The 16,421-nt window shown below is 39.2% G+C and overlaps 1 protein-coding gene and 1 long non-coding RNA gene across 2 annotated transcripts in view; one reads left to right on the forward strand and one right to left on the reverse strand.

Annotated features, from left to right (window-relative positions):
- The window catches only part of LOC309492637, a 246,160-nt gene that overhangs the window by 115,512 nt on the left and 114,227 nt on the right, over positions 1 to 16,421 (forward strand). The gene's annotated exons all lie outside the window — the stretch shown is intronic.
- LOC309492616 (fucolectin-1-like) lies at positions 1,018 to 9,820 on the reverse strand. Its single transcript, XM_082161627.1, has 8 exons — positions 9,763 to 9,820; positions 9,258 to 9,333; positions 8,414 to 8,452; positions 7,971 to 8,244; positions 5,859 to 5,992; positions 1,400 to 1,500; positions 1,244 to 1,328; positions 1,018 to 1,152 (listed from the first exon to the last, which is right to left on the reverse strand). The coding sequence occupies exons 2-8, from the start codon at positions 9,292 to 9,294 to the stop codon at positions 1,142 to 1,144; spliced, it is 681 nt and encodes a 226-aa protein (XP_082017753.1). The 5' UTR covers positions 9,295 to 9,333; positions 9,763 to 9,820; the 3' UTR covers positions 1,018 to 1,141.

Below are 16,421 nucleotides of genomic sequence, written 5' to 3' on the forward strand. Positions count from 1 at the left end.
GACCATGATTGTCACATTTTTTTTAACCCTGAACACCCGATATATGAATGTAACTGCACTGCAAAATCTAATTAGTTATAGACTTACTTAAAAAAAAGCATGCAAACCGATTGGCTTAAACAAATCAAGTAAAGTGAAATAGGAATAGTATGTTGTACTGACAAATGCTTAGTTAGTATAGTTCACTTACACAAGAGTTCTAGTAACTAAAAAAGCATAAATGATAAATAAAATGTAATTGCTACCATTGTTGTGTTTTGCATGCTGAATGTTGAAGTCTGTGTGTGACTCGAGCATGATCATTTGCATGATATTGTCACAAATATAGAGGGATTATATCGACCCAATTCAAAGTTTCACACAGTGTTTATGACATAAGAGTTGGCAATAAAAATTATAAAAAAAATCATTCTTCGACATGAAAAATAGACTAGTTAGTGATTTAGTTGGAAGTTAGGTCACCTTTTAATAAAATCAAACTATTTATTACTTCCCTTCCTTTGAAACCAAATAACTGATTTATTGTTGCATCACTGCATCAATAGATAGAGATTTACAATGATAGAAATGAAGTTTCAAGTTCCCAATCAAAGAGACACTGATCACCATAATGGTGAGTTCAAACAAATACATTCAGGACAAATAACATTTATGAAGTCAGCTTATGTGATGTTCTCTCATTTTTTTTCAGTTATTGACAATTTAAGATGACTTTGGGGATATATATATATATATATATATATATATATATATACACTATATTTTCTCTAGCTCTCTCAAAATACTTAATTTATTGGGAAGTATGGGAGAAAATAGCTTAATGTTATATATATATTTATTTTTTTAAATGTGTTACATAAATATTTATTGTATTAATTTTTATAAATCTTTTTTTATAAACATGCTATTTTTTCCAATAACATCAAAACACATAATTTTGAGGAGAGAAAAGCTTAATGTTTATATTTATTTAAATATTAAATTATATTCCCTTTCTTTCCTGGTGTAATCATTCATGTTGGGTTCATAAAAACAGCATGTTTATTCTGGCATCTTGCAGTAACTGAATGAATAACTGAGGAGCATGAATGATGAATATATGGAAGATCACTCCTCCTCTGAGAGTCTCCAGAGATCTGCTTCAGTGTGAATCTAAAAGTGAAAATCACAGAGCGTTCAGGCGTTCCTCATCATTAAGCACATCACTGAGGGATTGTACAGCGGTTCTCCTGGATTCACTCACCGTTTTCGATCAGTTCTTCCTCAGGAGTTTGAGACCAGCTCAGTGTCACATTGGTGATTCCTCTCACAGCCAGCGCTGACATCAACTGCAGTGAACACTCATTAATATCATACTGATGCATCAGAACAGGATAAGAGGATCACATCACACTCTCACCTCTTTAAGCACTTGATCCGTTACTGTCGGGTCGGTCAGATCGGCGCTGGAGTTAAACGCTAGCTTCATGAACGATCGTTTTTTATAATCTAAAGAAATAACTGCATCAAACAAACACACATCAGTCACACATACTTAATCTTGATTATGATTATTGACTAAAACCTATGTTAAAAAATTCTAATTAAGGTATGGACTGAGACACTTTTAAAATGTTGTCACATTAGAGAAATTTCGTGTGCAAAAATGTCCAACGTTAGTAGCGTCAATAGCAATTTGCTGATTAATCTGCACCGATAACCGATTGCTAGATCAATCGGTTATCGGCAAAAGTCCATACCGATAGTTATTCCGTGTTGCGTTCGTTGCTGGAGCGGCTGAGAGGTGCCGTAGCACCTCACTGCAGTACACGAGATCCAGGGGGCGGAGTTGGATCCAGATATAAGGGGTGGAGCTGGGTAGGTTTAGGGATAAGGGGGTGGAGATGGGTAGGTTTAGGGGTGGGTTTAGGGATCAGGGGGTGGAGCTGGGTAGGTTTAGGGGTGGGTTTAGGGATCAGGGGGTGGAGCTGGGTAGGTTTAGGGATAAGGGGGTGGAGACGGGTAGGTTTAGGGGTGGGTTTAGGGATCAGGGGGTGGAGATGGGTAGGTTTAGGTATATGTAAGGTGGGAGGAGTTGGATCTGGATCCAACTCCTCCCCCTGGATTTTGTGTTCTGCAGTGAGGACCATCTCGAGAAGTGTGCGCTGTCATTATAGAGCGAGAGCGCCCACTAGAGGCCAAATAAAAACCATCACTGACGCCTCGTGGAGTTTGTTTTGACACGTGAGGCTGCGGCTGCATAGAGCGGGACACTTCAGATGCGGATTTAAAACTGATAATGAAACAGTATGTATACAGTACACTACCGTATGTGTTTTCATATCATTATAAAGTAATTATTTTGTTGACTAGATGCATGGTATGCAATTGTGACATTAAACATTTGGGTCAGGTTTGCGTGTGTTTTTGTCACATGGTTTTAACCGCTTGAGGTACTAATGTTAGCGTCCTCTCAGCCTCGACGGCAAACATACTGCTGTTCTTTCTCTTCTAATGCAGCATCTAGTCAACAAATTACTTTATAATGATATGAAAACACATACGGTAGTGTACTGTATACATACTGTTTCATTATCTGTACCTCAAGCGGTTAAAACAATGTGATAAAAACACATGCTAGCCTGACCCAAATGTTTAATGTCACAATTGATACCATCTACCATCGCTTTTATGCATTCATTATGCAGAGAAGTTGCATATTTAAAGCTAGTGACGTGAAAAAGCGAATGTTCATGTAGCCGACAGAAACAAATCAGAAAACACATCCAATTTCAGATCTTTTTTATCATCAACATAATACATATTTTGATATTTTCATTAGATCATCAAGTGTTCTAAAATAGAAGTAAATTGCGTGTGAGAGTATAAACACAATATACATACGTGTCTAAATGCAATGCTATGGCCTTTGTGTAGATATTTAAAGATGGCCATCTGTGAGCATTATTGTTTGAATTTATATGAAATGGTAAAGGAGTCCATCTGTAACATTAAGGGTAATAAAAGTATTTTTTATTGTTCATTTCAACATTTACTAAAACATTTTTACATTTTAAAGTTGTATCTCTTAACATTAGTTACTGCACTATGAACTAACATGAATGATCAAGTTATAATTAATATTTCTATTTAAAAAGTACAATACATTTTACATTTTCATGGTTCAGTACTTTCTTTTTTTTTGTATTAAAGTTCAGCACTATTATATGTTTCATGTACAGTAGGCCTACAGGCCAAAAGTTTGGACACATTACTATTTTTTATGTTAATGAAGGAAGTTTCTTCTGCTCATCAAGCCTGCATTTATTTGATCAAAAATACAGAAAAGAAAAATTATAATATTGTGATATATTATTACAATTTAAAATAATTGGTTTTCAATTTATTATACTTTAAATTATCATTTATTTCTGTGATGCAAAGCTGAATTTTCAGGATCATTACTCCAGTCTATCACATGATCCTTTAGTAATCATTCTAATATTCTGATTTATTATGAGTGTTGGACACAGTTCTGCTGCTTAATATATTTGATGAATAAAAGGTTAATAAGAACTGCATTTATAAAAAAAAAAAAAAAAATGTCTAATAATATAAATCTTCTTTACTATCACTTTTTATCAATTTAACACATCCTTGCTGAATAAAAGTATAGTTTTATTAAAAAATAAAAAAATTACTGACCCCAAATGACTGACCAGTAGTGTATATTGTTGTTACAAAAGATTTATATTTTTAAAACATTTGCTTCTTCTTTTTTTCTTTTCTTTTTTTTTTTACTTTTTATTAATCAAAGTATCCTAAAAAAGTATCACAGGTTACGAAAAAATATTAAGCAGCAGAACTGTTTCCAACTTTGATAATGAATCATCATATTAGAATGATTTCTAAAGGATCATGTGATAGACTGGAGTAATGATCCTGAAAATTCAGCTTTGCATCCAGGGCGGCGGGAAGTGGGGGTGCTGGGGGTGCTGCAGCACCCCCTGTTTTCACAGAATTGTAAATGCAACGCATATGTTTGTTCATTAAAATGTATACATTTTTAGCATTTAGTCATTTATTTGTAATAAACACTTTAAGTGGGCTATTTAAAAATTGTTATTTATATGTTAAATTATCTTTTTAAAACATAAGCGCAGAGTGTTACGTAATATTGTGTGTGTGTGTGTGTGTGTGTGTGTCGAAAGAATTTGTCCGCAGCTGCTCAAAAAAAAAAAAAAAAAAAAACAACATCAAAAACCCCACTGTCAGTGTTTTGTAAGGAACAGGCAAATATGTAAAATATAGCAGGAGACATTTTAATTGTTTACTAATAAAACAGTTATTTTTTTATGTCAGTGTCGGCTAGACAGATGTAGTTGACGACTCGCGATCTTCGCAGCGGCAGAGAGAAATGCACATTTCATACGAATTACATAAGCAGCGCAGTCTGTTTTCTTTCGTTTTGAATTGTTCTGCTTAAAAGTAGACATTTCAAGCTATCTATAGCCTATGTCTCAGGTCTGTGAGGCAATAGGCTACCTTATAGGCCTACGCTGAGTTTCATTATGAGACGAGCTCCAGGTTCGCCAGCGCCTCCGTATCCTGATTATTTATTTTCTAATAGCCTATATTTAGGCTACTTCTTATTAAATCCAGACAATTTGTTGATGAAACATCGATTAAAATTAAGATACAATTAATACAAAACGAAATTAAATTTAAAGACAGGCTTTGTGCTTTCAGTTTGAGGTCTCTGTGAAAGTTTTAAAACATTATTTTAGTGCCGCTTTAGAGCGCTCACGTCCGTAGCGGAGAACTGTGTGTAACATTTTTTTATTTATTTTTTGTGAAATAATTTTTTTTTTAAATGCGACTTAGTCCAGTGCGACTTAGGCTATAGATGTTTTTTTCTTCCCCGAGGCGCATTTTGTGACTGATATGCGACTCCGGAGCAATAAAATAAAAGGGACTCCGGAATAAAAGCAGAATCAATAAAGTAAAAAATGTGATGTGCAGTCAGGTTTGAGTGTGTGCGCGTTTTTTGAGGAGTTTTATAGTCTTGATATTGACTATTGACCCCCCCCCCCCCCCCCCCCCCCCCCCCCCAAAAAAAAAAGAAAATCAGCACCCCCAACCTAAAACCTCTTCCCGCGGCCCTGTTTGCATCACAGAAATAAATGATAATTTAAAGTATAATTTAAAACCAATTATTTTAAATTGTAATAATATATCACAATATTAAATTTTTTTCTGTATTTTTTATCAAATAAATGCAGGCTTGATGAGCAGAATAAACTTCTTTCAAAAACATTAAAAATAGTAATGTGTCCAAACTTTTGGCCTGTACTGTATGATCCAATATCCATTTTAAAAATGATAGGTTGATTAATCAGTAATCGGCCAGCGTGGTCCACGTTATCGTTATAAGTAAAACTCACTATCGGTCAGCCTCTACTTCCAACCGAATCAGAATTTGTCATTGTGGCGAATTCGCGTCACCAACTTTAACAAGAGCAAAATCTACATGGAGAATTGTTTCGCCCTCAGGCAGATTCCTGTTCGAATGACCAGATTACGCAAAATTTTGCTAAATGGTAAATGTGACCGCAAAAACTTGATGACGATTTTTTATAATTTTTTATATGTAACCACAGTTACAAGCTTCTACGTCAGGGCTGTGATCCAGCTCATCAAGTCCTTCAGGTTCATTTGAAGACTACATGTGTGTGTGTTGGAGCAGGGGGGGAACTAAACTCTGCAGGGCTCTGAGGTTTTGCACCCCTGATCTATGCAGAAGCCTTTATATCAAACACTCACAAGCCTTCGACAGGTATATCTGCACAGAAACAGAAATCTGATTTGTGTGTGATCACCTGTCTCATATACCTCCACCTCACACACCGACAGGCTGTCCCACCATGTACGAATCGTGACGTACCGACCCTCCAGTGTACCGCAAGAGTAGGTGATGGTAAAGGCTGCTTGCTCACTTGAGATCACGGTACATCTACAGGACCACACACACACACACACACACACACACACACACACACACACACAACCAATCAATATTACCATTGATCTTTTCCTTCACACTAGTTACCAGTATAAATTAATTGAATTAGATGTAGGCTTTTTTTAACAATGTTTCCTTTAAGAAATTAAAGGTTGTAAATATCTAGTTTTTGCTCAATTGTGTTTCCAAAAATCGCATACTTCCCTACAGCATAGGCGAAAAACTACTACTTCCGCTGAGATCCTGAAGTGTGCATACAATGGACACTTTACTATCCCATGAGGCCATGGGAGGTGATTTATGAATGGCAGTGAAGCGACTGACGCTGGTAAGGTCACATGATAATGCCATCATGGTGGATGTAGGACTACTTTCATACACATTCTTTAGCACTTGCAATTTAAATAAGTACCTACTCATGATAGCATGCGATTTCGGACGCAGCCTGCGTCTTTACACGCGAGTCACTGAATCATTAATCCAAACCAATAAAAATAAAAAATAATCAAAATTAAACATTTTTAAACAGACTGTAGCAAGTAACATTATGTCAGAACCTCAAGTGAATTACATGTTTAATTTTTACTCCTGTGTATGGAAGCTTGTTTCCGCCACTGAATAATAAATAAATAATAATAATTGCGACTTTTTATCTCACAATTCTGACTTTTTTTCTCACAATTGCGATATATCAAGTCAGAATTGTGCCTTTTTTCTCAGAATTGCGAGATATGAAGTCAGAATTGTGAGAAATAAAGTCGCAATTCTGAGAAATAAAGTCGCAATTGCGAGATATAATCAAGTCGCAATTCTGAGAAATAAAGTCGCAATTGCGAGATATAAAGTCGCAATTCTGAGAAATAAAGTCGCAATTGGGAGATATTAAAGTCGCAATTCTGAGAAATAAAGTCGCAATTGCGAGATATAAAGTCGCAATTCTGAGAAATAAAGTCGCAATTGCGAGATATAAAGTCGCAATTCTGAGAAATAAAGTCGCAATTCTGAGAAATAAAGTCGCAATTGGGAGATATAAAGTCGCAATTGCGAGATATAAAGTCGCAATTCTGAGAAATAGTCGCAATTGGGAGATATAAAGTCAAAATTGCATGATATAAAGTCGCAATTGCGTGTTATAAAGTCAGAATTGTGAGATATAAACAATTTTCTTTCCTTAGAATTGGACTTTATATCTCACAATTGTGAGTTTATATCTCAAAATTCTGAGAAAAGATGTCAGAATTGCGATATAAACTCGCAATTATATGTTATAAAGTCAGAATTGCGATATATAAAGTCGCAATTGCGAGAAAAAAAGTCAGAATTCTGACTTTATAAGACGCAATTGCGACTTTATTTCACGCAATTCTGACTTTATATCTCGCAATTCTGACTTTATAACACGCAATTTCGACTTTATTTCACGCAATTCTGACTTTATATCTCGCAATTCTGAGAAATAAAGTCAGAATTGCGAGATGTAAACTCGCAATTGTGAGATAAAAAGTCACAATTATCTTTTAAAATGTTTTATTCTGTGGCGGAAACAAGCTTCCATACCTGTGCAATGTTTCTCTCATGGTAATTTGAATTCATTCATGCATTTGTGATTAATCCACTTTAAACATTCTACTGACTATAAGTAACTTCGCAAGTACATGTCATCTTTTCAACTAGTCATAACCCTAACCTTATAGTCTACTAATACTCTAAGGAGAGTTAGTTGACATGTAGTTGTAAAGTTACTTACAGTATATACAGGTGGAGCTAGGGAAGGTGGAGGGTTTCTGAAAGCACGCCGATGCAACAGCAACCAATCAGCTGCACTGTGTAGATGATGATGCGATCGCTACCAAATTAAGTTAAGGACCTATCAGCCAGCGCCATCTAGAGTTTAATGCCATAACTTAGTATTTAGTAGAATGTCTAAAGTGGACCATCTAAATAAAGTGTAACATCTGAAGCGCCTCACATGGGATCTCCAAAGATCTGTAGAGAGTTTCCAAAAAGAACCTGGATTAGTCTCGATGTTCCTGGAAAGCTGTCGTCTCTGTAAGTGACAACAACGGTGTTTAGTAGATGCGCTGATTGGAGATCCAGCCTCCACCACGGGTTATGCTCCCAACTGGTTGCGGCACAAGTACTAGAAGATGTAGAGAAGTCCTTCCCGCCATCGACGGCGCGGTCCGCGGACTTAGCACCGCTTGTTGTCGACTGTGTGGCAATTCCGTTTTGTGCAAGATTCTCTGGAAAAGGCAAATTTATTTGATGTGGAGACAAGTGAGGGAACTTTCAATAAAAAATAGATCTTAAGGTGAAATTATATATTTTTTAAATTCAGAAAGCTTATTTAGATGCTGTTAAATTTGTGTGTGTTTTTGAAAACCTCAATTTTGCTGCCAAAAGTTGCTCTACCTTTAGTGCAATCTGCCTGTTCCTGAACAGAAAACAGCCCTGCATGTGCAAAAGATAGACTATTACATAACAGAGCAATAATATCATAAACAATCAGATGTAAAGAGGCAAATGGGCATCCAAATGACATTAGGTTTGTTTTGTAAAGCAGTGAATGAGTAATGAACCATGCACTGATGCACAAAAGTCAAAGTACAATGTGCAAAGTAGGGCTGCAACAAACTGAAATACTTGATGGGTGTAAATAGTGATTTATGTATTTTTTATTATTCTAATAAAAATAAATGTATACGCACAGGTAAATGTATTTATAAAACTTTTTATTAGCCTATAGTTTATAAAACTTTCATATCTCCAGGAACACCACACAAATCTGATGATTTTAGTATGGAAAGAAATCCTATGGAAGCATCAACTGTTTGGTTACCGACATTATTCAAAATATCGTCTTTTGTTTTCAACATAATAAAAATTTTTGGATGAACTATCCCTTTAAGGCCCGTTCACCCCAAGAACGATAACTATACAGATAACAATATCGTACTGTTTATTCTAAGCACGCTGCGGTTTTGTCATCTGTCACTTTAAATGCTCGAGCTCATTACAGCATGATGGATTCTGATTGGCTGTCAATGTTTTTATCGTTCATCAACTAAAAAAAAATCGTTCTGAATGTGAGTCCAAAGATATGGTTTCTATGTGCCGTTATAGTTGTGGTGCAGACTCTGCTATTCTTTTGTATTTCGAACGATTTTTATCGTCGTTATCGTTATAATTATCATCCTTGTTGTGAACAGGTCTTCTTTTTTTTTTTTTACTGTTATTAATGAAAGTCTTACGTTACCCAATAACAACAGCCAGCACTCGATGATCTCCATCATCTCACAGAGAAGCCCTTATAAATATGTACTATATTTGCTCTGTAATGTTGGGACAAAAGACAAAAATGTGAAATATGACAAAGATTGATGTCATGGAGCCTAGAGGAACATTGCTGTAAAATGTCAGTCTCGCAGCTTCAGAGTTTCCTGACAGAGAGTAATGACCGAGGGCCATCTGGAAGTGTTTTACATGTCAGTTAAGTCAACCATTTCAATGATTTTCATTTTGATGTAAACTTTCTGCAATTCAAAACATGGAACAACAAACAATCAGAGGACGAAGTTTCTTTATTGTATATTTATTTAAGGAAATGTAATTAGTAAAACTGGCTTAACAGTTTGTTATTATTAATAAAGGCATGTTTATTTTATGGTTTGGTTTTGACACTCAAAAGTTTTGTAATCAGCAACTGTTATCACTAATATCTGCAGTCATATTTGTTTTTATTAAAAATGAACGGCACTAACCTGTCCTGTGAAACCCCCCGTACGTTCTGGATCAGCAGCGTCGATGATGGAGTGGTTTTACAGTCCGTTTGAAATCCGTCGATGATTCCTGAAGGAGACTGATGTACTTTCTCCCGGTGTGACGTCACGAGGGCTGGAGTCGGATTGAGAGTTTCTGTATTGAGAGACCCGATTCAGATCAAACAGGGATTGGTTTCTGTACCAGACAGATAAAATACTGGAATAATAATAATAATATTATCTTGTTTTATAATTATATTTTCTGATTTACAACTATATTTTGAAATTAAGATACATTTAAAAAATATGTAAAGTGATTTTTTTTTTAAATCTTTTGCATGCAAAATCGTTTAGGAAAATATACAAAGCTTTTTCTTGCTCTATTTGCATGTGGATAAATGGTTGCATGTTGTGTGACTTGTTTTGGACTTTAACTCAATTATCTGAACACAAGACAAAGTGATGAAACGCAGTAGTCAGAGCTCTAGGAAAGCAGAATATAAACACCAGCATTCTCAGACATTTGTCAAACGTTTTGGCAAGACTCTCTGAACAAACGTTCTTCCACTAGCATTAATAGAATGTTTGTTGTCTTTAAAAATGTCCCCACAAAAACATTAGGCTATTTAAACACCACTAACAGAGAGCTTTTATTCTGAAACATTTTATTCTGATGTTCTATATTTTTTTTTTATGTTACTACTTGTTTCAGAACGTTCAGAGAACATTCAAAAGTAACATTCATATAATGTCTGAAGAATTATCAAATGGAATGTTCCCTTAACATTTGCATAACCCAATTTTTTTTTTTTTTTTTTACTGGATGTTTTGAATGTTCAGAGAACATTAAGTTTTCATGGAAATGTTCTCAGAACGCATGTTTGTCAGCTGGGGTCACAACTCGTGATGCTTCAGTCACCGGTTCAGTTTCATGTCTGATCGATAGGAGACTTTTTGCATTTATGTGTTGAATGAGCAGAACTGTTCAATATTGGCAGGGGTTTTACATTAACAAACAATAGCCGCGTTTCCATTACCCTTCAAATTGCGGAAATTGAAATTGCGAATTTTAAAAACGCCCAATGGAAACACGTAAATTTCGCAAAAACTCCCATTTATCGCAAAAAAGTTTTCCCGCTCGCATGAGGAGGTTTTTCAGGCAATTCGAAAAAGAAATATTTCGCAAAACTGCAATGGAAACAGTTTTTGTGCATTTACAGGTCAGCTGACGTAGACGACGCGGTGTGTTTGGAGAGACTACGAGACAGAGCTCTTTATTAAATTAATATAAGACAAAAGAATTACAGGAATAATGGATTCTAAACCTCAAATAAATGCCACAATCAAGACCTGGAAGCAGATATGAGGGAGAAACACCCAGAAACACCTCATATGTGCCGCTCACAAGTATAATAAGGGTCATTCCTTACCATTAATGCTTGGAAAACACACATACGTCTCCTTCGATTAATAATAATGGCCAGTGCAGTGGCTGGGATTAGTACATAAACCTACCAACGTCTGTTGCCATGGTTTTTGGAATGATTTTACTTATCGCGAGAGAAAAAATTTAAGTTTTAGTCGCATAACATCGGTTAATGGAAAAGCCGTCATTTCGCAATAGTTTTTTGTCGACATATTTTATTTCTATAGGAAATGGCAGACGCGGCTGAAAAACTGCTGCCACCCAACCGAAGGAGATTATGAGTAACGTTATCTGAAAGTTACTTTTATGACTCGTTACAGAGCATGCAGTCTTTAAATTAAGACACAAAGAAGTCTGTTTGGAGGAACTCTGGCTGCTGTATTAAAGAAGCGTTATGTTTAGTGTTGAGATTTCTTCAAACACTATGATAAATGATGCACGGGTTGAACCATGCATCAAAAGGGGGGATGATAACTTCTGTTTAAAAAAAAAAAAAAGTTTGCTTTGGATATTGTTTGGAAAACCCATCTATTGGAATGGAAGGGGTTAAACAACGAGTGCCATCAACCGAGTTGTGTGAACATGACATGTTGTAAAGAAATGTCTTCTCTCCTACCTAACATTTATGTTTAGGTGAGCAGCTCGAGGAAAAGCAGCTGATACACCATTGCACAACATCAAACCGGGAGATTCATTAAGTTATTAGGGCATAATGAAAATCTGACAGTTCTTGTTCAAATTATAACAATTTTGGTGTAGTGACAAGGCTAGTGAGTATTTTACAAAATTTAGGTTTATGTTCCTAGAAATTCTGTCCATAAAAATTATGAACAGAACCGGCGACAAAGGGCAGCCCTGCCGGAGTCCAACATGCACCGGGAACAAGTCTGACTTACTGCCGGCAATGCGAACCAAGCTCCTGCTCCGGTCGTACAGTGACCAGACAGTCCTTAGCAAAGGGCCCCGGACCCCATACTCCCAGAGCACCCTCCACAGGACACCACGAGGGACACAGTCAAATGCCTTCTCCAAATACACAAAGAACATGTGGATTGGTTGGGCAAACTCCCATGAACCCTCCAGCACCCTGGAGAGGGTGTAGAGCTGGTCCAGTGTTCCATAACCGGGACGAAACCCACACTGTTCCTCCTGAATCCGAGGTTCTATTATCGGCCGTATTCTCCTCTCCAGTACCCTGGCATAGACTTTCCCGGGGAGACTGAGAAGGCCAGGGGCCGGAGGGTGTCAGGTTTGGGGACCACACGATTTTGTCTCTGCTCTTTGCGGATGATGTTGTCGTGTTGGCCCCTTCAGACCAGGACCTTCAGCATGCACTGGGGCGGTTAGCAGCCGAGTGTGAAGCGGCTGGGATGAGAATCAGCACCTCCAAACCGAGTTCTCAGTCGGAAAAGGGTGGCTTGCCCACTTCAGGTTGGTGGAGAGTTCCTGCCTCAAGTGGAGGAGTTCAAGTATCTTGGGGTCTTGTTCACGAGTGAGGGAAGGATGGAACGGGAGATTGACAGATGGATCGGTGCAGCTTCTGCAGTAATGCAGTCTATGTACCGGTCTGTCGTGGTGAAGAAAGAGCTGAGCCGCAAAGCGAAGCTCTCGATTTACCGGTCAATCTGTGTTCCTACTCTCACCTATGGTCATGAGCTGTGGGTCATGACCGAAAGGACAAGATATATTTTTATATATATATATATATATATTTATATTTATTCATTTAGCTGACGCTTTTATCCAAAGCGACTTACAATTGCTATATATGTCAGAGGTCGCACGCCTCTGGAGCAACTAGGGGTTAAGTGTCTTGCTCAAGGACACATTGGTGTCTCACAGTGGATTCGAACCCGGGTCTCTCACACCAAAGGCATGTGTCTTATCCATTGCGCCACCACCACCACCACCACACAAGATCCCGGATACAGGCGGCCGAAATGAGCTTTCTCCGCAGGGTGGCTGGGTGATCCCTTAGAGAGAGGGTGAGGAGCTCAGTCACTCGGGAGGAGCTCAGAGTAGAGCCGCTGCTCCTCCACATCGAGAGGGGCCAGCTGAGGTGGCTCGGGCATCTCTTCCGGATGCCTCCTGGACGCCTTCCCGGGAAGGTGTTCCGGGCGCGTCCCACTGGGAGGAGACCCTGGGGAAGACCTAGGACACGCTGGAGGCACCATGTCTCCCGACTATGCCTGGGTACGCCTCTGTGTCCCCCCGGAAGAGCTGGAGGAAGTGTCTGGGGAGAGGGAAGTCTGGGCATCTTTGCTTAGACTTCTGCCCCCGCGACCCGGCCCCGGATAAGCGGAGGAAGATGGATGGATGGATGGAGGTTTATGTTCATTTATGTTTTATTTTATGTTCTATTATTTAATTTTTCATGTGAGCTCTACTGTGTTGGAAACAGAAAACAGAACTGAGAATGATTTGACAACGGTCAATGATGAAATTAAACAAATCAGAGATGCTGTTATACGGAATAGATTACTGTTAGACATGGTAACTACTGAGAAAGTAGGAGTGTGTAAAATGTTGGGATATATCATGTTGTTTTAACATTCCAGACTATAGTGACAACATAATCAATATCACTGATAACATGAGAATGGCTGTAAAAGAGTCACCCAGAAGTGATAACTCATTGTTTTGAATGGTTGACCAACCACTGGGGAGAGTGGGAATACTGGACATGACATACAGTGCTGATAGTGATAGGAGTTTTGGTGTTGATGTGCATGCCATGTGTAATACTATGTTTTTCCAGCTTTAGTGGTGAAAAGTAGTTTCATATCAAATGCTTTGAATGTCTAATTATGATGATCAATTTGATGATGTATGTCGAAAACCAAATAAATTCGATGATGATACGACCAGCGGAAGTTACAGTGAAAAGTATTAATTGAGTTAAGATATGTTTTTCCTATTCTGAACATCTATACTATTTTCTTGTTTATACTGAGGTGACTGAGGGTCTGGGAAGGGGTGAATTGTGGAAGAAATTTTTATCTTTAAGATGTGTGTGACCATCATATGACAGTAAAATGCGGCGCCATCTCTATCCAAGATGGCGCCGCGGATGGCTGCCTCGGTGTTGAGCTCTCCAGTTGTTACACTGTTTTTGTTAGTTTGTCCTGTTTTATGTTTGTCATTCGCTATCAGTTATACCAGGGACGAACTGCTGAACATTCGGCAGTGCACACCAACTGATCACCAACCAGTTTTTGATTCTTCTGGCGTTTTGCGGAACATTGTCGTCGGTTGCGCCGCTGCACTGTGGAAACAGTATAAGACGCGCAGGCGTGGGAAGCGAGCCGGCACACTCGTTAAGCTCAGGCAGCGCGGATTCAGAACGGCGCTGCCTAGCATCCATCTGGCGAATGTCCGCTCTCTCCCTAACAAAATGGACGAACTACTTCTGCTCTCACGCAAAAACAAGGACTTTACCAACTCTGCTGCTCTGTGTTTCACGGAAACCTGGCTGAACGAAGCCATTCCGGACAGCGCGTTACATCTACCGGACTTTCAGCTGTTCAGAGCGGATCGCGATATGGAGTCAACGGGGAAAACGCGCGGTGGTGGGACATGCTTTTACATCAACAGAAGGTGGTGTACTGATGTAACTGTGTTAAGGAAGATGTGCTGTCCTGATGTGGAAGTGCTTTTCATTAACTGTAAGCCGTTCTACTCGCCGCGGGAGTTTTCCTCGCTCGTTCTCATCAGTGTTTACATTCCACCGCAAGCACACGTGAGTACGGCGCTGCAACAGCTGGCTGATCTGATCACAGAAACAGAACAACAACACCCGGACTCTGTTCTTATCATTCTCGGAGACTTTAATCAGGCAAAACTCACACGTGAACTGCCTAAATTCAAACAGCACATTACATGCCCCACCAGAGACAATAATATTTTGGACCATTGCTACACCACAACAAAGGATGCATATCGCTCCGTCGCCAGAGCAGCTCTAGGACTTTCCGATCACTGCCTGGTTCATCTTCTACCAACTTACAGGCAAAAACTTAAAACTGCTAAGCCAGTAATAAGGACTGTAAAGAGATGGACCAACGACACAGAGCAGGTCTTACAAGCCTGTTTTGAATGCACTGACTGGAGTGTTTTTGAAGCTGCTGCCAGCGATCTGGACGAGCTCACAGAGACTGTAACATCATACATCAGTTTCTGTGAGGATTTATGCATCCCTACCAGGACTTACTTATCATTCAACAATGATAAACCATGGTTCACACCAAAACTCAGACAGCTTCGTCAGGTCAAAGAAGATGCCTACAGGAGTGGGGATAGGATCTTGTATAATCAGGCCAGGAACACATTGACAAAGGAGATTGAAGTGGCTAAGAAGAGCTATGCCAAAAAGCTGGAAAACCAGTTTTCCTCCAACGACCCTGCATCAGTGTGGAAAGGCCTGAAAGACATTACCAACTACAAGACACCATCCCCCAGCATCGACAGCAACAAGCATCTTGCGAACGAGCTGAATGTCTTTTACTGTAGATTTGAGACCCCCGATCAGACACCCCATACCCGCCCTGACCATCTCTCTACACAGCCATCAACACCTCCAGCCATCCCCCTCCCCTCCCCCCCTGCACTTCAGATCAGTGAGGATAATGTGCGTCAGATCTTCAGGAAACAGAAGAGAAGGAAAGCACCAGGCCCAGACGGTGTTTCACCAGCCTGTCTGAAAACCTGCGCTGACCAGCTGGCCTCTATCTTCTCACTGATCTTCAACAGATCACTGGAGCAGTGCAAAGTCCCTTTCTGCTTTAAACGCTCCACCATCATCCCAATCCCGAAGAAACCAAAGATCACAGGACTCAATGACTACAGACCTGTTGCCTTAACATCTGTGGCCATGAAGTCATTCGAAAGACTGGTGTTAGCATATCTGAAGGACATCACTGGACCCTTGCTGGACCCCCTGCAGTTTGCCTACAGAGCAAACCGGTCTGTGGATGATGTGGTCAATATGGGACTGCATTACACCCTACAACATCTGGACAAACCAGGGACCTATGCAAGGATTCTGTTCGTGGACTTTAGTTCTGCCTTCAACACCATCGTCCCATCACTGCTCCAGACCAAACTGACCCAGCTCTCTGTCCCTAGCTCCATCTGTCAATGGATCACCAGCTTTCTGACAGACAGACAACAGCTAGTCAGAATGGGCAAAATCACGTCCGACAGCCGCACCATCAGCACCGGTGCTCCACAGGGA

This window comes from Leuciscus leuciscus, assembly GCF_965113295.1.
Source record: "Leuciscus leuciscus genome assembly, chromosome: 2".
Classification (NCBI taxonomy): domain Eukaryota; kingdom Metazoa; phylum Chordata; class Actinopteri; order Cypriniformes; family Leuciscidae; genus Leuciscus; species Leuciscus leuciscus.